This window comes from Rhodamnia argentea, chromosome 3 (genome assembly GCF_020921035.1).
Source record: "Rhodamnia argentea isolate NSW1041297 chromosome 3, ASM2092103v1, whole genome shotgun sequence".
Taxonomy (NCBI): domain Eukaryota; kingdom Viridiplantae; phylum Streptophyta; class Magnoliopsida; order Myrtales; family Myrtaceae; genus Rhodamnia; species Rhodamnia argentea.
The window spans coordinates 9879746-9903089 of record NC_063152.1 but is presented as its reverse complement, the minus strand read 5'-3'; the positions used below and the strand labels follow the sequence as shown (position 1 = coordinate 9903089).

At 38.7% G+C, this 23344-nt stretch overlaps 2 protein-coding genes across 5 annotated transcripts; one reads left to right on the top strand and one right to left on the bottom strand.

The window, feature by feature from the left end:
* Positions 1-1062: 1062 nt before the first annotated feature.
* LOC115750347 (RNA polymerase II C-terminal domain phosphatase-like 1) lies at positions 1063-10983 on the bottom strand. 3 transcript variants are annotated; one of them, XM_048276448.1, is made up of 17 exons: positions 10006-10983; positions 8500-8976; positions 8050-8260; positions 7690-7847; positions 7485-7555; positions 7272-7377; positions 7060-7164; positions 6035-6616; positions 5879-5942; positions 5265-5395; positions 5108-5161; positions 4810-4906; positions 2972-3210; positions 2784-2870; positions 2359-2424; positions 2177-2250; positions 1063-1735 (listed from the first exon to the last, which is right to left on the bottom strand). In XM_048276448.1, the coding sequence occupies exons 1-17, from the start codon at positions 10321-10323 to the stop codon at positions 1627-1629; spliced, it is 2949 nt and encodes a 982-aa protein (XP_048132405.1). In that variant the 5' UTR covers positions 10324-10983; the 3' UTR covers positions 1063-1626. The 3 variants fall into 3 exon arrangements, with proteins under 3 accessions (XP_048132405.1, XP_030543494.1, XP_048132406.1); XM_030687634.2 differs by having other exon boundaries at positions 7081-7164; XM_048276449.1 differs by lacking the exons at positions 1063-1735; positions 2177-2250; positions 2359-2424; positions 2784-2870; positions 2972-3210 and adding an exon at positions 3330-3436.
* A 5859-nt stretch (positions 10984-16842) lies between these two features.
* Positions 16843-22418, top strand: LOC115750348 (protein ABCI12, chloroplastic). 2 transcript variants are annotated; one of them, XM_030687636.2, is made up of 7 exons: positions 16847-17298; positions 18187-18303; positions 18903-19139; positions 19444-19608; positions 19705-19780; positions 20629-20693; positions 22091-22418. In XM_030687636.2, the coding sequence occupies exons 1-7, from the start codon at positions 16951-16953 to the stop codon at positions 22241-22243; spliced, it is 1161 nt and encodes a 386-aa protein (XP_030543496.1). In that variant the 5' UTR covers positions 16847-16950; the 3' UTR covers positions 22244-22418. The 2 variants fall into 2 exon arrangements, with proteins under 2 accessions (XP_048132454.1, XP_030543496.1); XM_048276497.1 differs by lacking the exon at positions 18187-18303 and having other exon boundaries at positions 16843-17298.
* The last annotated feature ends 926 nt before the right edge of the window (positions 22419-23344 follow it).

Below are 23344 nucleotides of genomic sequence, written 5' to 3'. Positions count from 1 at the left end.
AATTAGTAAATCTCTCTAGCATATTCATTTTTCACGACATGCTCAATGGCCTCAAAAGCTACAAGTCCATGTGACTCTCAAATCCCATTGCAGCCAAGAATCTCAAAAACTTGAAAGAAAATTTATTTTTGAAGCGAGGGTCTCGTGAGATATGGCCATGCGACACCCTCGATTGGGTTGTGTGACCTCCGAAAGGGGTTCTGGGGTTAAGCGGGGGTGGTGTAGACTAGCGCTGCTGTGAATTGCGAGAGACGTGAAGACCGAAGAGGCGGGGAGCTGCGAAGTACAAAAGAAAGAAGCAAACCCTAAATAATAAACATTACGATTATTTTTAAAAAAAAAATCGACCGGTCCGGTCCTATGTCCCCGAAATAGGGAACCGGACCGCCCGATTGTCGGTTCCAATATTAAGAACCAAGAACGGGACCGAACTCATCTAGAACCAGAAACCGGACCACTATTTTTGGTTGTTCCCGATTTGGATGATCCGATTTGCTCACCCTTAGGTCCGGCAAATGGGGTGAAAGGCTATTTTGGCAAATTAGGGTCGAGCCTAAAAATACTTAATTGGATCAATAATGTGATTAATTTGATATATGTATACATCTACACACGTATAATTGATTGGATTTAAGTGAATCGAGATGGGAATGGCTTTTCCAAACTCATACGAGATCATAACTTTCGAGCGCTTACTTTGGTATCATAAGTTTTCAAGCAATTATTTAAGCGACGTAACATAACTTTATAGAATCACTTAAATTTCATCAGCAATTTTCTATCATATGATTTAATAATAAATTTATGCCGCCTAAATTTCTAAAAGTTTTTTATGCTTCAATGATCGTATGGAAAATTATGGCGCCAAAAAGTGCAGCCACTGTCGGTGTCGTAGGATTAAACTTTCGATTGAACTTTCCACTCCACGGATGAGCATTGCTTCATATTTTACCATACTGAGTATAAGAAAATCTACATTTCCTGCAAGATTGTGCGTCTCAAGTGTGTTCTCCATCGGCTACGGAGAACAGAGAAACGTCAGCAGGGTGCACACAACCCTCAAGCAATCAAATTGTACAGATTTCATTGCTCAAAGAATCAACCACGATACACCGAATTGTTACATTGCTGTGCCGAATGGCAGCTCTACAATTACCATAATCTCCGTATCTCACGGGCCACTGAGCTGGACAAAAAAAAGGAAAACAGTTAATGGAAGCACAGTTAACGCTATCAGTTAGCTGGTAACATCCTCGAGCCACCCTGAGCCATCGAGCGGAAGCAGCTTTCGATCCGCAGCAGCTTGTTGAGCCGTGCACAATTTCGTGGGTTTGCCTTGTGTAGTAAAGGCGCACAGCGCAACAAAGTAATTGATTTACACCAGAGACCAGAATCCTGCCGACAAAATGATGGCTCGAGTCGTGAGGCAGTCTCAGGTTCGATCTACTCTTCTGAAAATGAACGCCCTCAAAGTCGTCAGATCAACATGGAACATTTTTGCCCGGACATATTGTTAGTTGTCGATACGAAACATGACCCTGCGATTCAGTATCTCGGACTACTCCACATGACAACCGAGAAAGGCCTGGATAAAGAGCAAGAAAAATGAACTTCTGACTCAAACTGCTAGGGAACAGCAGGGGCATTCTTGGGGTATCTGGCTGAAGAGGGCATCCGTGGCAAAACTCTCGGGAAGTCCGACTTGAGTCGTTTACTCGGTATCCCTTGCAACAATCTTTTCAACAACATCGAATTAGTGACATTCATTTTGATAAACAGAGGAGAAATTAGTTAGATGGCAAGAAACCCATGTTTAGACAAAACTTTAAACACCAAGAGCATTTAATACCAATCACTCGTAGAGAAAGAGAGAGACACCACAGCTCCCTTGTTTTAATTTTGTTAATCACGCAAAATTAAGTGCCTAAAAAGTGTACCAATAAAAATACGGGGGGAAGAGATGGCCAAAAGAAGGGTGGTAGGGAACTTAAGAGAAAAACTGCAGTTCATTCTTGCGGGGATAGCAATAAGTTTCCAAGCAAGCATCGCAGATCAGAAGTTCTAAAGCACCAGATAGGGCAATCTACCCTTTACTAAATTAGCATTGGCTTTATTCGTTTTTTCAAAAGGTAAGACAAAATTCTGGTTAAGATTGGCCACATGTGAAATCACTGACCTGGGGGAGCCAGGACGTTTTGGAGTTAATTGACCGAGCATTGGCCTTAACGATCCAAGAGCCCTCTCAGCAGCCTAAGAAAAGAGATAAGAGTGCTTCAGAGAGCCTGGAAAAGATAATCTGCATCTCCTATGCTTGAAATAATATTGTCAAATATATTGAACTCTGTAGGAAGAAGTTACTTGTATCTCAGCTTCATCCCATGTCAAGCCAATTCCCGTCCCCAAAACCTGCCCCTCGATTTTGACCTGAAAGTTGACAATAGAGGAGAAAAGAATATTAGTCGTTCACCAATAGAACCAAGGATGCGTCACAAAACGATCCCATAGGTCTTTCTGGTTCCAGAAAATCATACAGTTCTTGAAAAAGGCCTTGAAAAATGAGACACATTCTCCTCAAGACGACCACAATGAAGCCAATCAAATAATAATATAGTTCAAAGTGTCAGAAATGAATTTCCTCGAGTCAAGAGTCTGATTCACTAAAACCGGGCTTTTATTACTCTATTGACTTTTAGTTAACAAGGAATTCAACATGAAGAAGTAAATCAATGCTCTAAATTTCACAAAGTTAGGATGTCAGAGTATCAAAATTGCATTTGCTCAACCTCCACATGAACCTCCTTATTCTGCATGGCATTTGTTGTCAGATGTGGTGGCGCTTGGAAGACCACACCAAGACCCTCCATCATGCACTGATTACCAAAAGGAAAAGGAATGGTTCTTGTTAAGTGGACACGCAAATCATGCTTTGATTTATAGACGAAAAGATTGAACAGGTTACTGAATTTCTCACCAATTCTTTAAGGGCGGAAACAGAGCCCATTGAATTTTTGGGGCCCTCAAATCTCGGGTCTGGAAATCTTGATGGCTCGACTGTAGTAGCATAAGGAACAGGATCCTCTTTGGGCAACGGCTGATTCCCAAAAGAGTAAACACTGCCGAAATATCCATTCTCACTTGCTGGTGATAGCCGATTTCCATCTGCTTGTCTGGAAGCAGGATCGGACTTTGCCCGCTTCATCATGTACATATCTGCAAAATAATATTGTAAAAAGTCAATAAACTGCATAGAAAATCAATTCTTAGTATTTCCATCCACGACATAGTAGTTGTGAAAAATGCTAAGAACTATGAATTTTCCCAGGAAATGCTAGACCAATAGTACTTTACTTGAAAAACTCAAGGAGATGGAAATTAAAAAAGTTCAACACACTCAAGCTCCAAAGAAGCCAGACATACTGAGTTTTTTCTGATGGTTCTGCAAAAAATAACCTCAAGATTTCAAGAGCAATTGTTCATAATTAGTTTTTTATTCAACATTTACAGTGTGTTTCATAGAAAAGGCATAAACATCTTAGTTATCATGCATTTTCCTCGGGCCTGTTTATTCAGCAGTTATCTATAAGCATAACAACAAAAAATGAAGGGAACATGCCAGACACTCTGGGGTCCAAACAAGTCCTAGAACATATCAATGCTCCTACTGCATTAAAGTTGAGCATAAATGACGAAGCAATCACTAACTTCTTCATCTAGTAGGTGACACACGGTAGAGGAATATTTTTTCTTTTTTAGATGCATAGTAGAGGAGCAGCAAACTTCCACATTCTGATCTTTTGACACTTTGGCCCAAAATAAAGCTAGACCCTAAACTATTTCGTCGCCAACTGAAACTGGCACTGCAGAACTCCGGATTACAGCTTAAACAATACTGTAGTACCTAGATTCATGAAAAAGATGGTTTTTCAAGCAGCTACCAATTTATGTACTATGTAAAAGGATATAAGGATTTATGGAAATCTCCAACTAACTTCCCACCAAAAAGGATGAAAATAAGGATCGAGGAGTAAAATGAAGGCTGATCCTATAGGGAACCAAAAGAACCTTCTTTCTGACATTAGTAACACAAAGAACAGCCCATTCATGCCTGAAAATTTTCAGCAATTTCTCCTAGCAGATATACATAGTCCATCATGCACTAAGGATTACATTTGGCAGATATCATAACCTTGACGTTTTCTGGCCATGTTTATCCCTTCTCTTCCCCCGCCCCAAAAAATAACATAATAAACAAAAATTCCGGCCAGTAAAAACACATAAAAATAGAACTATCCCACCTCACCTTACAATTCAATTTATGACACTGACCTACTAAAATGATGGTAAATTATTCTGCATGCGTTTTTACAGGCAAACACATGTTGGATGTCAGTTACAGTAGTCAACTTCATTATGACATGCTGAGTAATATAATTCAGCTAATCTCATACAATTCAATAGAATTGTCCAATATCATATTATAGCAGTAAAAATATTAAAAAATGCTTAATTAAACAAGTAATGGTAATCTCATTTTACCAAGAATTCCAATTGTCAATCTGCAAGATAAACCAGGAGGTAGAACTTCATTTTAGGTTGTTTCTAAGTATCCGACCTCTGTAAGTCATGTCAACGACATTCAAAGATGCTTACATCTGACAGAAAATCAATGAGATATACTAGAGAACACCTTGTTTCTCAATGACTACCGACATATTTCTTATAATACCATTTCTAATAACCATCGAGATTAATCAGTCAAAGAGATCCCAGACAGGGCAGTAAACAAGACGCTGAAATAGAGCATCTCACCAGCCAAATGCCTCAGTGAACCTTCAGCAGCCTCGTGTTGGGCTTCTCTTCTTGTTCTACCAATCCCTTTGCCAACCTGCTCTCCCGCAAACCAAGCCTACAAAAGAAATCAATTTGTAGAGTGTTCTTAAATATACATTTTTTCATAAGTAGCGTGTGCTTAAATATACTTAACTAAGCATGTTATGGCTGAGGGACTTATACACAATGTAGATAATTCAGTTGTAAATCCAATGAGGTGAGAAACGTGGAGAGTAGAAGTAAATATTCTCAAGCACCATTCCTAGTGATGAAGTACCTCTATAGAAAACTGCAGATCCATGCTTGGAAGCAAAGCCTGTCTGAACTCCACCTGCAAATTTTTGTTCAAATGAACAAATGAAATTTTAATAGATCAAGGACTACAGAAAAGCGAATTACAATTTAACCTCAACAATAAAGAATTTTCTAATTACCTTTGCTCCACACTTCATTGCAATTTCCTGTAAAACAACAGCTGGAGCTTCTCTAGTTGGTATGGGTCGCCCCGATTCAGAGTCGAAATCTCGACCAGTTGTTGATGTGCGACTCAAAGAATTTTCCTCACCTTCAAGTCAATCAGCAATGAGAACATAAATCTACATAACAAAACTACTGATATTGTATAAAAAATAATAACAGTATATTAATCCAAGAAAAACCAAAATAGCAACACAAAGAGCCGCACTTGACTGGGCATGTTGTATGTAAGCCACGGAGATGATATTCACATTCAAAACTCCTACATTTCTGTCATGTTATACAAAAACTGACAATTGAAATCTTTAGGACCATTGGCAAACGCAGACTAGTAAAATTATCACCAGGGCATTGACCTAACCACTGTCAAAAGGTCGCAACACCACGGCTCCTACCCCGTGCAAGAACAAGTTAATAATGTCTTACAGAACATTCATATCACACAAGAACTTTGACAAATGTTACAGGCCCCACCAAACTCCATAAGCAATGTTATAAAAACTAGAAAAACACCACTTTATGTCCAAGATAGTTTTCGATGAAGGACCCCATGAAATAAGCTGTAACTCACCAGAGATAGAATGATAAGTGGAAAAAGAATAGTTTAGCTTTAGTCTGTCATCTCTACCATGTCCCTGAAAAAAAAGGAGGTCAAATGCATAACCTTCACTACTAAATTCTACTTAGCAGATTTGAATCATCCAACCAAATCATATTCCATATTCACCTCTTTTGGCAATCTATGACTTTCATGAACAGTTCTTTCAGGAGGAATGGAATTCTCCACATTGGGAAAAAGGGACGGATGATGAGGTCGATGCTTGTCAATATGCATTTCAGAATCTAATGGATATTCTTTCGGAACTGATCTGGTTAGTCGCCTAGGACTCATCTCTTCTTCCACCGGAAACCAGGTTCCATGTGACTGCGCCCTTGGAGCAGATACTTGAATTGGAGGTCTCACAGGAAATGGAGGATCGCCAGGAACTTGATCCCTATTATCTTGCCCGTGTTGCAATATGAGCAGCCGCCTCCTGGTGTCAGGATCTAATTCCGACTCTGGCACCTCACCCTCTTCCCTAGCAGGCGAACTCTGCATGCTCTGCTCTGCAGGACTAGCCTGGCCAAATTTTTTAACTAATGAGGTAGCTTCAGGAAACTGCATATTGGGAAAGGCAGAAGCTGTTGTCTGAGATGTCGACAAAGGTATTGTGCTTGCGGAAGATGCAAGTGCATTCTGAAGAGACACAAGTATCCTTGGATCCAAATTAGTAATTGCTGAAGACACGATTGAAGCTGGAATTACATCCTGCATGACAACATTGATGTCACTAGGCTGAACTTAAAAAATCCAAATGCAGATAATCTATGAACATAAAAGACGAAAACAAAAGCATCCACATTTTGATATGAAATCGTTGAGATGATCTGCTCCCACAAGCTATCAAAAAGTTGGCTCTCAGCCTGAAACTCATCAAGTAACATAAGCTAGCACAAGCAGGGAAACACCAATTTATTTATTTTTTCTTATTATTAGTCGGGTCTTGCTATCGAGTTCCCCCAGACACTTGTTAAGTGTACTTCACTACAAATAATTCAGCTTGCATTGATTGTGCATCCACGAGGGCAACCAGTACGTTGAATATTATAAAATTTCCTTGAGTAGTTGCTTAACCGGTGCCCCTGGGGCACTCATTAATGACATCCTCTCTAATAAGCAACAAAAAATACTATGCAACTTTACATGTTAACCTCATGAAAGACATTATGTACCTTCAATGTTCTTTCGACCTCAGCACCTGCCATTCCGTCCGAAGAAAGTGGATCTTTATTTCCATTCAAGGCAGAAGTGTCATCCTGAAATAGTTTGCTTCAATTGTGGTGAGCAAATTGTGCAAAAAGACAGAGCTACGCAACCAGTATTTGAATAGTATTTAGCCTATGAGATGACCATCACAACTAACCTCAGAAACTAAATAGTTGCTCACGTCAGGAGGAGAAGGGATATCTCTTGTGTCATCTTCATATGCAACTTCTGAAATTCTTTGTAGAAGACCCTCGTCAAATTCTCTGTTCCAAATATTAAATTTAAACCCTAGTTATACCGAAAATATCATAGGATAAGCAAATCCATGCATAGTACAGAAAAAATGTCCACAAAGGTCTTGCTAACTTACTTGAAAAAGCCACCTCTAACATTACAAGCAACATTTCTTGCAACACACAATACTGGAACAGCACTATTTGCCTGTAAAACAGAGAGGACGAAAAATTATGATGAATGCAGATCAGACAGGATCAAGAAAACTCTTCAACTTGCAAGGCCAAATATGTCTTAGCACATCCACAATTTCAAGCAGCAGAGAAACTTCATTCTTGTACCTCAGCTTGGGGAGCATAATATGGGGCAAATGCAGGAACAACATGAACTCGAGGTTGGTCTTTCTCATCCCAAACTTTCAAACGGTCATCAATCACCAACGCCATTTTTGGATGGCATATCCCATTTTGAAACACATCAAACAGTGATTTCCTTGAACCTGTACATCAACAGATGAAGAGAGAAAAAAAAAATCAGTATGCTCTATGATGGAACCACCCAAACATATTAAAACTACGTCTATCAACACAAGGCTATTCATATTCTCCCAAAAATCTGAAAATGAAAGGCTATTCATCAAATATAGAGCTTCATAAGCCGGATGAAGGAGATAGGAGATGTAACAAACTTAAGTAACTAACCAGACTTAACACACACAATGCGCTCCAGAACTTCTTTTGACTGTATCAAGTTTGACTCTGGATCAAGAAGCCTCCACATTTCCAAAGCATAATCTCTTTCAGCCATAGTGCAAACATAAACCTCAAAGCGCTTGCGCCCTCTAGCAGTTAAGTAACTCCGAAGTTCCTCCCATGCAGGTCTCAACCTTACAAGAACACTTGTATCGCGAATCTGCATGGAGAAAACATTAATATTGCAAAAACAATGCTGGTATGGTACACGGCAGCCTCCTCAAAGAACTAAATACTAGCTGCAACGTCGAGTCAATATTGCAGAAAATCTCTATACACATTTCTTTAAAAGAGAACAATGAAAATCCCACAAACTAACATATAAAATATGCACGAAACATAAATTAGAGACACACATCAGTGGACAGGCACAAGCACTGCTCAGCATTACATGCATACCAGCGGATTAATGCGGGTCAGAATAATATTTTTCTCTGGCAGCCGTATAAGCGGACGAACAAAAGGTGGGGTGTTGTCAGATAACGCGGGGACACTCTCATACTGAACTTTGATCACTTTTCCATTCTCAACAACCTGATCATTGTCGACATACTGCTTAAGAATCGTCTTATCGTCCTGATACCTCTTCACCTCTGCAATCATACCAGAAATCCGTTGCGGATCTGACTCGGTATTTATTTTGCGTTGGAGAGCCTCAATCCTATCCTCGAAGGATCGCATGGTATTTGCAACAATGAGTGTTTCATCAAGGTCAAATACAATCCCAAGACACCTCAGATTAAGCATGACAAGACAAGAACTATAAAGTCCCGACGGGACACAAAACCCCCAAAAGCATGGATGTCTTCCATCACCATTTCGGGAGTACATGGCAACCAAGTGAAGTTCCTCTTCTCCAAGTGGCATCACTGCAGTCTGAAAATTAATATTGAAAATAAAAACATCAGTATTCAAGGAAACTCATATCAAGCGTCAAATTCGACCAAAAAAAAAAAATTAATATCAAGCATCAAACATGACAGAGATCAGGTTCTTCATGAGTTTCTCTACAGCAAGCTCTCCTCAGAGCCTTATTCAAGGTGAGGTTCTGTTTGCATGGGTGTCCACTTCTGATTCTTGTACAAATGACTGTAAAAGTGAGGTGGGTTAATGGTAGCGATTCAGTGCAATTCTGCTTGCAGGTAAATTCTATCCAATATATGCTTGCATGTTCACCCCAACACAACTCCACATGTTCAACTAAATTTAATGGATTGGCCTTAGAGATCGATTGTGAGATTTCATGCTAGAAATCACCTTGTTCATAAGACCAACAACATCCAAATCCCAACATTTCTTCAACTTTTGAGATATCAACAAGTCCAGACACCTACAGTACATGGTAAAATGCTGCAACATCGCAGTCAAATCATTTACTGACATCCGCTAACATGCATCAACAGAAACAGCAGCTTCCAGACCACGTCCATGTCAAATACAAGTAGAAATCAGTCATTAATATCAAATGGCATAGTTCTAGCATCATTGAAGTCTCGTTACAGCTCTCCAACTTCAGCAAGCCGAGGGACGAGGCTTTAAGTCAATCAAGACAGATTTCTATACTAGGAACAGGAATAAAGTTCGAAGTTTTGTGCACAACTGTCAATCAAATGAAACCTTGTCCCCAGAAGTTAAGAACAAATCTGGAAAACTTAGAAGCCCATGCATTCTGGGAGTTCCCTCAACTTCTCGAAAATAGAAAATAACGTGCATGTCATCTAATTCGTCCTCAGTAATTTGTCCACAGTCCATAGTAAAATTAAAGGGTCTCCTTGATTGCCAATTCATGTGTCCTAAGCTCTCAATCTTTCTGGGTATTTCCCTTCTGTTTCTTTCCTTTTTTTCAAAGTTTTCTTGTTGAATTATCTGGGTGTTCCTGAAGTTTATGGTTGTGTGCTGATATACCTTGCTGTCTCTGGTACAGGAGGAGTGCAAAAGGGAGAGCGCCGAGTCTCGTGACAGGGAGGATTTGGACTCCATTTTGAAGCAAATCCCACTAGCAGCAACGGTGTGAAGCACTGCAAGTGGAGGGCACCTCTCACTGGGCAGAGACAGGTGATCAATCCTGACTCTCTCCTTCACCACATTCTCCACCATTTTGGCCTTCTCCTTTCTACTCTGGTAACAACTCTCTTCTTCTCCTCCATCTCTGTTCAGCTGTTGCAGATAAATCTCTACCTCCCCCAACAACTCCTCCCCATGAAACACCACTGATTTGTACATGTTTCTCCCAGACCAAATCGGGCTCAATCAATCGGTAAAAATCCCTCCTTCAGTCCGTCCGTCCGTCCCTTTAATAATCATCAATCGATCAAGATCGAATCAAACCACAAACACCCTTTTTAAGGCCTTGCCGATCTGATTTTGTCTTTTTAAATGAACGAAAGAAAAGGTCAAAACGGAAGACCGATCCAATCGGGGGAAAATCAAAAATTAGGTTGGCCCTTTTCTCGTGTGCGTGTTCCCTTTTGCAAATTGCTTAGATCGGTGAGCGATTTCGACGATAGTAGACGCCAGATGTGGGTAGAAAGACCAAAAAAAGACAAGAAAAAGGGCTCCAAACCCTAAAATTTTTTTCTCTGCTGCGTCAAACAACCGGTGCTAAGGGATCGTCAAGAAGAAGACTGAGAGGGGGGTCGATTTGATTTGATTGATTGATCGGTGGTCACAACTTTCTTGTTCTTTGAACCAGCAAAAGAGAAAGCGGGAGGCGACGATGTTCTGTGTTAGGGTTTGGTGGAGGTAGTTCGAAGCCGAAGACGAAGAAGACGACGACGAAGGAGAAGGAAATCTGCCCTCCTCTGTCCAGAAAAAACGGCGAAAAATTAGAAACCCTAGATCCAGATGGCGAAAGGTCAGAAAACAGCACTCGCGAATGGTGACGGCAACGATGATAATACACGCCAATATAATAATAACAATTCAATTTACGATAATACAAAAGAATTAATTTAAGCAATACCCCAAGCTTTACTCGGTTCGGGTCTAGGAAAACCCGAAACTCCCCGACACTCATCGACATGCAATCCATATGTAGTCGCGTGTCACGTGTTGGTGGGAGAAAGGAAAATGAAAGGACGAAAATGCCCTTGATCAAGACATTTCTTAAAATAAATAATACATTTGAAATAATATTTATTTCAGGCTCTTATTTGAAATATTAGAGAACTCCATGTGTTTATTTGAAATTTTTCCAATTTTCGTGGAGCGGCAAGAAAGAAAAGGGTAATCTAACCGCACCGATTAGGGAATATTATAAAGCATCGAAAATTTAAAATCATTTTACAAGTACATGTAGAGTTTTACATCCTCACGCCATTAGGGAATATTACTGCATCCTTACACAAATTAGAAAATATTGTTGTATTGTTAATAATTAAAATATAGATTAAGAATATCGTGCGATCCCATTGAATCTACGAATGGGTTTCGTAAAGTGGGCAAGAGGGAAAAAAGAATTTAAATTTACGATGCCCCCCGTTACTTGATTATATTAAAATGCTACTAAACAATCAAAAATTAGTACGGGAAAATTGATTTTACGAATATAAGTCGAGTTGTGCATCCATAATCGATTAGGTAATAATAATAATAATAATAATAATAATAATAATAATGCTCCCATGTCACTGAAAAATTAAAAAAAAATTAGGGAAAGTGAGGATTCTATTGAATCTAAAATGGGTTTGGTGAAGTGGCCAAAAGGAAATATTACTTGATTAGGGAATGCATATAAATAATTAAAAATAAATCAATAAATCTTGAGATTTGATTTTTGTTGGATACGAGTGGGAGTTGGGGATTGGCCGATGGCGATGGGATCAAAGTCTAATATTGCTTTCCGCACAGCCACGACGCGTTTTGAGCAAAAGGCGGAGACCTTATCCAGCGTTGGAGGAGAGCGCCACGTGGCACGGAGCATTTTCCCTTTGACCCTGGCTTTTCCCCCCCACTTTTTGTTTGGGGTTAGTTTTAGCCGGGATGGTTAAGAGTTCAGGTTGGTTAAGAAGCAATGGGAACACAAAAAAAAAAAAAAATTGTAATTAGATTTTATTGGATTCCGGTAAGTAAGAAACAAAAAGAATGTGCAGACAATTTTGTCGGTACGAGGAAGGAAAAATGAAACGGATGGTCTTTGAACTTTGACCCCGGTATCCGTGTGCAATGTCGTTTCCAAACTTTTAATTTGTTTCGTGAACTTTAGCTCGATATGCATTGTTATTCCCGAACTTTTAATTTGTTTAGTATGGTTATTGAGCTTTCGGTATGTGTTTAATTTAGTCCTTAGAATGTCGTCCATGAACTTAAAGTAATGGAATGATAACGTTAAATTCCCTATTTTCTAATCGTAAATTAGTTAAACAGCTCTTTCAAATAGTCAATCATCTCCTTGTTACCTACTTCATCTTGGTAATTTTTTTTTCTGGTTATAAATTGAAAATATCCACCTCATCATTTGCTTGTCATACTTAAAATACATGGTACTCCTGAGATAATGATAATAAAAAAAATAAACAAATTATTTATATATAGTTTGTATAAATTGAAATATCCCCCATGCATTTTTAATATAAGTAATAAATGAAATATTTTTCGTATAAGCTTAAAAAAGCTGAGATAATAGAATTTCATCTATTCCCTAGAAACTTTACAACATAATCAATGAAAAATAAGCGTCTTGTCCTTAAAGAAAAAGGTAAATGTTATGAAAAAGGCAAAATGACATTAATGGTTATTGAATTTTGGTCAAATATGAAAAGTTGTCACTGAACTTTTTATTTATTAGGGTGGTCCCTAAAATTTGATCCATTGTGCAATGTTGTCATTGAATTTTTAATACGTTCAATGTGAACTCTAAACTTAATCTAATATTTAAACTTTTTTCGTATAACCTAGGGATAACATTACACGTTAGATTAAGTTTAAGAACACATTGTAGTAATTTAAAGTTTGGGGACAATATTAGATATTTGAATAAAGTTCATGGATCGGTTGTGCTATTATCCCTCATGAGAACATATGTCAACCTTAAGTATTTGCCAAAAAATTGTTTCTCTTATTTAGAAATTATTGAAGGAGTGTGTATATTATGAGAGCGAGTAAAAGACATGCTTAACTAAAAAACTCGTACCCACTTGAGCATGCTTCCCTTTTGAGTTTCAAATCTAAGTATTGCATCAAATGATAAAACCGTGAGGCTTGATATGGGATGGGCAAAATGGAACAATATATCTCAGTGAGTTGATCCAGTTTTCATATATGTATCCCAAAATCACTATCCTCATATTTGATGCACGGTTTGGTTCATTATTGTCCGTTTCGCCATCTTAGAAGCTAGTTAGAAGCCGCTCCTTGTTCCAATATTCTAACTCCAACGATCACTCCCCGCTCTCGTCGGACCAGGTAATTACAGCATGCCATAGTCATATTTCCATCCAAATGTCAATGGAAATGGGTATCGAGCAACGAGCGCCAGAGATGAACACGTGGCACTAATACGGAAAGAAAAAAAAATGAATGAAAAATGAGGAGGAAGTTACAAGAATGGTCCCCATACTATCACCGTCTTCAATTTTGGTCCTCGTACTTTGTCGTGGGACGGACTATCAGTGGGTAAAATTTCATATTTCGTTTAAAACGCAGGCGACGAATGTGGGACTTAAGTGTGGGGAAAACGCAATGGAAACATGATGACGTCAGCATGGAGGTGTAACGATTTTGGTCCGGCCTTTTCGTTTGTTTTGACCTCATTTCTGTCTTGTCACGGGACTGGTTGCCGCCTCCTTTTTGGGCTTTGTAAATTGAACTTGCAAGCAATTTGCCCTAATACTAACTTTCGGCTCAATCCCAATCCCAATTCTTCATGGACTTTAATTTTCTTTTATTATTGATAATCAAGCCTCAACTTTAGGTCAATTTCAAATTTGTCATGTAACCCTTTTTTTTTTATTTTAAAAAACCCATAATGTTGAGTTTGGTTTCAAATCTTCCTCGAGCCTTTTTTTTTTTAATCAAAAGGATTAATCACAAATTTTAACTCTAATCTCAAAATTTGTCCCCGATAGAGCTTGGGTTTAAAAATCACAATTAGTCATCCCTAATTTTCCTAATTTGCATATCAAAGAAACAATTTCGTTTTTGAGATAATTTTCCATGCCACCGTGGATCCGTTATCAACACAAAAATGTCACATCAAATAACTCACGGCGATTTTTGGAAGGAGGGTGAGCAGGAGCAGATTTGAGACCAAATTGAAAGTTGGTGACTTCTTTTTTCAGATATAACAAAGTTCGGGGAATATTTGTAACTAGAGTTAAAGTTGGTAATTTTTTAGACAAAAAAAAAAAAAGTTTGGGGCGAACCGGTATTAAACCTAAAGTTTGAAATTTTTTTTTAAACAAAAAAAGTTTAAAGTAGAGTTGCGCCTGAAACTAAAATTAGGAATCTTTTAAAAATCCATCTTTAAATCATGAAAATGATTATGTTAAAGAGTATTCTCGAGGTACTTTTCAAACATCTATATAAAGAAAAGTTTGTGATTTGCAAAACACAGTCGTTTTCTTCTTATACGTTCCGAAAAGTTATTTAAGTGTCTGAATGAGTTTTTTCACTAAAACTTCATGATAAAGGAAAAAAATTTTCCATGAAAATTAATTTAAATAAAAATGATTAGTTTTCATATTGTTTAATTGTTTAGAAAAAGTGATTTCCTACTTGTCAGAATGAGAAATCGGTTTTCTTCGATCTAAGCTTATTATTTTTCAGACAATAAAAAATGATTTTTTTTGTAAATCTACTCGTTCTTCGTTATCAAATCCAAACACCGAAAAGCCGAAAACTTATTTCTAAAAAACAGTCTTCCTTCGAAAAAAAATATGATGCTTCCACCTTTTTGTAGGTGCTCGCCATTGACTATGGCCGCGCCATGCCAATGCGCCGTCCACGTGCAGGATCCTAACCCTCTTCCCAAGATTCCTCGTCCAGGAAGTTTCCGACCGAAGGGAGACAAAATGCTTAAATCCTCGCTCTAGTCGAACGTGCTGAAGTTTGCAAGAAATTTCCCTAATTTATTTTCTTTCAACCGCTTTGGAGAGTAAAAATTTAATTTTTGAGAAATAGATTTTCGAAATCAGCTGAAACATGATTTGCAAGAAATTAAAAAAGGGCTGGATTTATCTCAATTTTTGCTAAAATAGGAAAAATTTTAAATAAGGACATGAAGTTGAATTTGTTTCAAATAAGGGCATAAAATGTCATCACTATCTCAAATAAAGGTTTGGAGTGCATATTATCTTAAATAAAGGTCTAAATTGGCTATATCAATCTCAAAAAATGGGCCCGACTCACATGCTAATTGGGACATTTTCACTTTTTATTTTTATTTTATTTTTCCCTTTTGTTTTTCAAAAATTTAAAAAAGTAAAGGTAAAAAAAAAAATAGAAGCACATGCCGTCATCCCAATGCTAGTGGGGCGGCAGCAATGGTTGTCGGGGTCGCTGGCCCTTGCCCGGAGCCGGAGAAGGGCCACGGCCCTTGGTTGAAGGGTCGCAACCATCACCCCGGTTCGACGTTGCGGCCCTCTTCAAGCTCTAGCAAGGGCTAGTTGGCCCTCGCCTCTAGTCGGCAAGGCTTGCCATCGCCGTCGTCGCTACAAGCGGGAGGGCAGCCTTCTCGCCCATGTTTCCTATTTTATGGTTTTTAATTTAATTTCACTAAATTATCGAAGGATTGTGCAGACTACGAGAGCGAGTAAAAGACATGCTTAACTAAAAAACTTATGTCCACTTGAGCACGCTTAGTTTTGGAGTTCCAAAGCTAAGTATTGGCTTTATGTCAAAGATAAAACCGTGAGCTCAGCATGGGACTAGTCAAAATCAACAGAAACATGATTTGCAAGAAATTAAAAAGGGATGGTTTCATGTCAATTTTTTCCAAAATAGGAAAAAATTTAAATAAGGACATGAAGTTAAATTTGTTTCAAACAAGGACCTAAAGTGTTCTCACTATCTCAAATAATGGCTTGAAGTGTATATTATCTCAAATAATGGCTTAAATTAGCTATATCAATCTCAAAAAAGGACATGAATCCATGCCGATTAGGGCATTTTCACTTTTATTTTTTTAATTTTTCCCTTTTTTTTAAAATTTTTTTAAAAAGTAAAGGTAAAAAAAAAAAATAGAAGCATAGGCCGCCATCCCAACCCTAGTGGGGCGGTGGTAATGGTCGTTGGGGTCGCCGACCCTCGCCCGAGTCCGGGGAAGGGCCGCGGCCCTCTGCTGAAGGGTTGCAACCATCACTCGAGTTTGACGTTGCGGCCCTCTCCCGGCTCTAGCAAGGGCTAGTTGGCCATCGCCTCTAGTCGGCAACGCTTGTCATTGCTTCCGCCGCCGCTACAAGCGGGAGGGCAGCCTTCTCACCCCATGTTTCCTATTTTTTTTATTTTTAATTTAATTTCACTAAAAATTACATTCAAATTATATTTTGATGAACATATCCTTGATCGGTCGACGAGATTAGGCCCTTATCCGACATAGCCATGGCCACTCCACTTTAGGCTCCTATTTGAGATAAAGAGGGTACTTCATGCCCTTATTTGAAATAATGACCATTTCAAATCTTTATTTGATAAAATAAGAGCACTTCGAACTCTTATTTAAATTTTTTCTGCCAAAACATAAATATTTTGGCTGAATATTTGGAATATTTTTCATTTTTCATCCCCAATAATAATTAATTAACCGTTGAACTCCCGCCATTTTCAGCTCACGCTTCCTTCTTCCTCTCTCTGTTTCTCCCCCTCTCTGCAAAGTCTTCTGCTCAAAACCTCTCAAATTCCCTGTCTCCATCCATGAATTGCATGAATTGCGCATTCCAAACTGTACCCATCGCTCCTCTCTCGCAAACCCCCGTCTTCAAGTCCACACCGACCCGGAGCTTGAAGTGGAACCGCCAAAACCCTAGCCCGCTCGTCTTACTGAGAAAGAGATCGGTTTCGTCCTGGAGGAGGAGTTTCCGAGCCAGTTCGTCGGCTGAGAACAGCGGAGGAGTCGAAAAGTGGGTGAACCGGTTGCCGAGGGGCGTGGTCGGAGCTGATAAAGTGCTGAGGTTGATCGCCAATGCCACCGCCAGCCCCATCAGCCAGTTTGTGGCGGCGCCCACCACGTTCTTGCATTCGGTGGATCCTAGGATCAAATTGGTGAGGCGCTTTCCTTGTTGTGAACTGTTATGATTGTAGTCTTATTCGTTTTTTTTGGATTTTTGCCTATGCCCTTTTTTTGGCATTTCAACTTCGTGCTGTGCAGGGAATTATTGGTTGGTTATTCGGTGGTTGTTCATGAGTATGATCTCTTACATGATTGTTTGAAATGGTACTGAAGTTCAATCCGTTTATGAATCTGTAAGTCTCTTAATTCAGTCCGAAGTTCTGGGAAAGAGAGAGCAGTATAAGGCAGTGTAACTTCTTGGTTTCGAGTGTTGATTTGCATTCAGTTTAGGCAATGGGGATTTGCACATGTTTTTTAGGCCGTGTCAACTAGAATATTCCCTTATACTAAGTCTGCCATTTCCCCATATTAAGTTCTATAGCCACAGCTTAGAGGAGAACTGCTTGCTGTTTCACTGGTCTTACATGGTTTGACATCTTTAAGACATGATCCTTGACATTGTAGAAGTGTTTGACTTTTGACCAGCTGCTTCCTTAACAACAAGTTATTTCTGGCGGTTGCTATCTCCAGCTGCTCTGCATTGCCATTTATTCTAGTAAGCAGAACTAAGCTCTGTCAATGTGGTGGTCACAGTATTAATGAAGAATTTTTTCTTCTCCTATAAATGCACCAAAGACTCGAAAGCTGTGTGCGCGACTTCTTTTGATAACCGTAAAGGCTTGTTTTAATTCAAAACATTTTAAGTAACACGAGCTGTTTTTCATTTGCAAGATTGATGCTCAGGTGCCTTTATTCCCTTGCTCCTATGATGTATACTCCAAAACAACAAATGGCTGCCTGTACAAACAATTTAAGAAATTACTTCACCTTCCACAGGAACTAGATGAGTTCTTAATTTCCCAGTTGTCTTTGGCTTGCAGGTTTGGCTTCTGGTTCTTGTTGTTTTACCAGCCAGGTCCCACATAGTAATGCGTTTTGGGTTAGTGTTGTACCTGGCCTTTCTTTCTGTGTGGATCCTACCAAGAGATACATGGATGGTGAGTTGATCTGTTGAATTTTTGACACAAACAGTTACATTTCCTTTTAAGACTCGTTTAATGAGCTTCCTTGGATACCTTTAGTTCATACAGATCATTGTTTGTGTTTTTCATAGAAAAATAACCGAAGCATCTAAGGAGCACGGTCTAGAATTGGGGACTCTGTCTGGTTTTCCATACTTCTATTCCTTTCGCAAAGTTAAGTCATATTTGGCAATAAGATGAATTGTCTTATCTTGCTTATGGATTGTGGTCTTCAGAACAGACACACGGTGTTTTGGGGAAAATAGTCATGCCTCTGTTCAGTTACAGTTGTTCATTATATTTGTGTTTGTCTCTTTGTTGAACTGGCTATAAAATGCACCTCTTGGCGTCATTCCGTTTGAGGATCGTTTATTAAGGGACAATTAAAAAGAGGAATCAGCTGAACAGTCTAATATGATTTAACTCTGAACGGTCAACTACATATCATACTGGACATCCTATTTATTCTTTGATAGAGAGCATGTAAGAATGACCGTGCTTTGTTTCTTTACCGAATTTTATCTTTCCTTTTCACCTCTGGTGGAATTTCCTATTTACTTGTTCAGCTATTACAGGATCAACTGGGAAGAGTATCGTTGCTCTCTGGCATTCTCTTTTTAATGTTGGGATTCGGATCAGATGGCGTGCCTCCATTAGTGCAGTCAAGAACCCCACCCCCAGCAATGGTCGGATTGCCCAAGGTTCCTCCATCTTTTGAAGGTTATTCTTACTTAATTATGAAGCTGGGACCGCTACGATTTACGAGGAAGGGCTTGTCTGTGGCTAGCACAGCTGCTTGTTTAACATTCACTGTGAGTTGCTTAAAATTATCCTTATTTAGTTGCACTTTACACCGAATTCAGTGACATCTAGTTCACAGTGAATTCAGTAACGTGGAGTTGGATACTTGAGCCAATATACTCGCCTTATTTTCTTTATTTTAGATTGATGTGGGATGGTACTCCTAAGAAACATTTCTTCAAAGAGAAGTGATTAAATTTTTCCTTGCAGTGGTATATTCAATTTATTGAACTTTCATGTTCTCAAGTTCTATCAATTGCATGAATAGACTGAAAATAAGATAATCCTGAGGAGAGGTCATTCTTCCTTTTGAAGATTTTCCAAGGTGCGAGCCTTTGCCTGACAACTACAACACCGGAACAACTAGCATCTGCTTTGAAGTGGTATATGCTCCCATTTAGTTACGTTGGTGTGCCAGTTGCTGAAATTATCCTCACCCTCTTGCTCTCATTAAGGTTCATCAATCTTGTATTTGATGAGGTAAGATTATAATTGATTGGATGAGTTTCTTCAGTATCAATTTGTTAGGTTTCCTGCTTAGTCTCATATGTTTGAAATGTCCACTTTACATGGCAGGTCCGTAATGTGGCACTTGGAATAGTATCTCGTAGGATAAGTTGGCACAAGTTGACCATGATGGAGACAATTGATGGTAACAACTTTATCGCTGGCATCCATTATTGGCTTTTAGTCATCTTTTAGTTGGCTTTGAGAAGATTTTGGTCAACATGGAAAGTGGAACTTTTTAGTCAGATCACTGGTTACTTTTTAATTCTCTTTTATACGGACATGACAAAATATCTCGGGTTCAATATCTTTTAGTCACGGTGATGGAGATCCACTGATGTTTTGCTCCCATGCATCTTATGTCCTCCTTTTCTTCAGTTAATTTTTTATTTTGTTTTTGGCTTTGTGGGCGGAGGGCAGAAAGGAAGACACCTGTCCTTTTTGCCCCTGCTCTCTCTCTCTCTCTCTCTCATGCTTGCATGCAGAAATGCTTATGGAAGCTCCAACTCATGCAAGTATGACTTACTAGTCTGCAGTTAGAAGAATAATACTATTGCTAACAATCTATCATAATATAAATTCTCTGTTGGTGGGAACTCTCAATCAATATCATTGTGATATTCATTTAATAATTATATTAATCTGTTCTCACAGGAGTCTGCCCCTATGGCCAGGAGCATGAATTTATATTTATTTGCTGTCTCAGTAGTCATTACACTTTCATCTTGTTCTTGAAACTTTTTGCATACAGTATAGCCAAACTTATTTAGTTCACTTCTCTCTTTTTTTCCATTGCCTAATTCACATTCCTTCAATAGTCATTCTTTGATATTATGTAAAACTACATGCAAAGGATCACAACCTTGAAGATAAAACATGATGAAGAGTGTGGGTACATTATGATGTCTTATAAAGAATTTTTTTATGTTTTGCCCGCTATTCAACTTTTATGGTTACTCTACTAATTATGTTGTATTGGTTCTTATTATGCAGTGTTCGTTTCCTACATTCGTCGCATCTTCAAAAATATATTTACCCATGCCGAGCAGATCTCACAGGTTTACCATCTGGAATTATAGTTCCTTCTTCAAATTTCTGTAGCGAAGTGTTGCACTCTTTGTCCACCAATTGCCAACTGAGAAATTCTCTAACCCTTTTCTGATAACTAGACGATTTTTTTTTCTCATCACTTGCATTGTCAAAAGGTTCATGGCACGATGAATTGAATGGAAATTACTGGTTCATATCTCAATCTTACGCTACAATAGCCCACTTCCGAGAAAATGGAAAATACCAATTTGGAGAACAAATAAAGAAATCTGTTTGTAGCCAATGATACTAAAGCATAGACCTAAGCCGCATTTAGGAAATCGTCCATTGGACAATGCTGCTATGATAGTTTTACTCTATTTTCTGTTCATGTATGGACTTTTATAGACACCTGTCACCTTGGCTCGACACCATCTGGAAAACCTTAGTCAAAGATATGGACTTCTTGGGCTTAAGTCTTTCACATTCGGAATTATCTAGGCATGCTTGATAGGGTTACTTAATGTCCTTATATCTGGGATTGCAAAGCTAGTACTTCTTGATTTTGATGTAATGTTATGACATATGCAGTCTAGAGGCTTTGTTATATTCTCAGTTTCAGCTGAAATTTAGTGTGGTCTATCTGCAATTTTTTGCTCATTAGCACAGCTGTTATATCTAGCAATATGCCACTTCAGAATATGCATTATTTTCTTTTGAACCAAAAAAAAATTCTCTTAGTGTGATGGTATGTCAGACAATTTTTTACATGATTTTAAGCAAACTTTAAGATCCTTTCTCAAAGGTTCTGCTCCAAAAGTGAATGAAACTGTTGCAGAGACAAATTGATTGTGCGTGACTTTGATTTGAGGGTGCGCGTACAGGTGTGTGTGTGTGTGTGTGTGAGAGAGAGAGAGAGAGAGAGAGAGAGAGTTTTTGTACAGCTCTGCCTCGAGGCTGTCAGATTGGAGTGGCAATGCATCTAATTTTACCTTAGTGTCTGTGAACTGAGATTGAATATCTCATTGGAACCCTAAAGGAGCAAGTGTTGATCGACCTGTATGTGAAATTTGAGATGAAAATGTAGAAGTAGGGACTTCAATTCTTGGTTTTGTGTCTCTACTTATGTGGTTTTGAGTCCAGTAGTTCAGGTATTAATCAGAATCTCCGATTTTCGTTTTGCTTTGACTGTTAAGAGTAAGTAACCAGTTCGTTTGCTAACAAGATCCTGAAGCTCATTTATCTGTCGGCTCTTTAGTGTTCATTTAAAGCCCAGTTGGATATCACTCGAGAATTATAAAAAACAAGGCTGATGTAGATTCAACTTTGCTGTCCAATAGTGCCAGTTTACAGTGCTTAGCTTTAAAAGCAGATTCCCATTTGTGCTTTGTTGTCTTTTGATTCTTCAAATTAATGGGTTTGACAGGCGATGATTATAAGAGGCTTCAGGGGCGACAGCAACAATCACAAAATTTATCTTCCATCGACCTCATCCAATGGTATAGCAGATACTGTTTCCTTAATGTGGCTGATGGGCATTGTAGGTGCAGCGATTCTATCTGATTACTTGATTGTTTGATGCTTAAATCAATATATGTTATTTTTGGTTTAAGTGTAGCCGTGTTCATGGGGATTCCCACTTCATATCCGTGTAAGAGTCGGAATTTCAACTTCTCACATCATATCCAGTTACCCGACGTGGATTGCATTATAGGTGCAGCAACAAATCGACCCTTGTTTCTCTGTATCGCGAACTTGTTCTGTGTCTATCTAGCGCTATCTATCTGCAGTGCTTCGTCGTGGGGCCAAAGAAAGGGGGGAAGAAGCTGAAAATGCTTGAGATTGAGTATAAGAATCCATCTTTCACGAGAAGATTGGGAGCTGCTGAATAATAAGGAAGATCCAGCTATGCAGTTCAACATGCTTCTACTCCATTAACAAGGAGATGGAAGGGAAAGAGAGAGTATATCATGTGATGGATGTGCCTGCGAGACGTTAACTTGGTGTTTGTTACTTCATATTCGTTGCTAGGAAATCCATGTCTTGAAAATGGGAACGGTTTTGGCGATATCATTAAATTGTGTTTGAGCCAAAATTAGGAGGAAAAAAAAAAATTAAAACCTAACCAAAGCTCCAAGCTGCTTCCCGAAGCAGAGCCGACGCCGCTGCCGCCGTTGGAAGGACATGCCAATTCGCGGATTAGTCAAAGCTCTCCGCGGTGTAATCAAAACACAATTAATTCCTGGAGATTGATTAATTACATAGAAGGTTGTTTACTCATTAATGAAGGAGGTAAAGTAGCATGTTTTGAAACAGAGCTTGTAGGTTAGAAGCGCACGCACAGCAGGCAACGATGGTCGATGGGGTGGCTTGACATAGCTCGCGGTGTTAAATGCATGGATCGGATCGGGTTTGGATTGGGTGAAATATAATTCGACTCATATTATTCCATTTAATTCGTTTTGACCTCTTTTTATGTTATATAAATCTAGTAATCCATATCCAATTCAATCCATATTTCACTTCCCGATAAAAAAAAAATCATATTCGACTTGACTTATATTGTTAAAACACTTCAATAATAAAATCTAGTTTACAAAAAATTTGTTCTTACATATTTTTAAATATATATATTGCTAATTTTTTAAATATTTTTTTAATTAATCCATTTATGACTTAT

Bases quoted from the DNA above. Each gene is read 5' to 3' on its own strand.
- LOC115750347 (XM_048276448.1), bottom strand. From the start codon at position 10,323: ATGTACAAATCAGTGGTGTTTCATGGGGAGGAGTTGTTGGGGGAGGTA. The intron at 5,943-6,034 runs GTGAATATGGAA...CTTTTTTTTCAG, and splicing joins GTCATAGATTGCCAAAAGAG to GGACATGGTAGAGATGACAG. The intron at 1,736-2,176 runs GTCAGTGATTTC...GTTGTTGAAAAG, and splicing joins AAACGTCCTGGCTCCCCCAG to ATTGTTGCAAGGGATACCGA.
- LOC115750348 (XM_030687636.2), top strand. From the start codon at position 16,951: ATGAATTGCATGAATTGCGCATTCCAAACTGTACCCATCGCTCCTCTC. The intron at 18,304-18,902 runs GTGAGTTGATCT...CAGCTATTACAG, and splicing joins TACCAAGAGATACATGGATG to GATCAACTGGGAAGAGTATC. The intron at 20,694-22,090 runs GTTTACCATCTG...TGGGTTTGACAG, and splicing joins ATGCCGAGCAGATCTCACAG to GCGATGATTATAAGAGGCTT.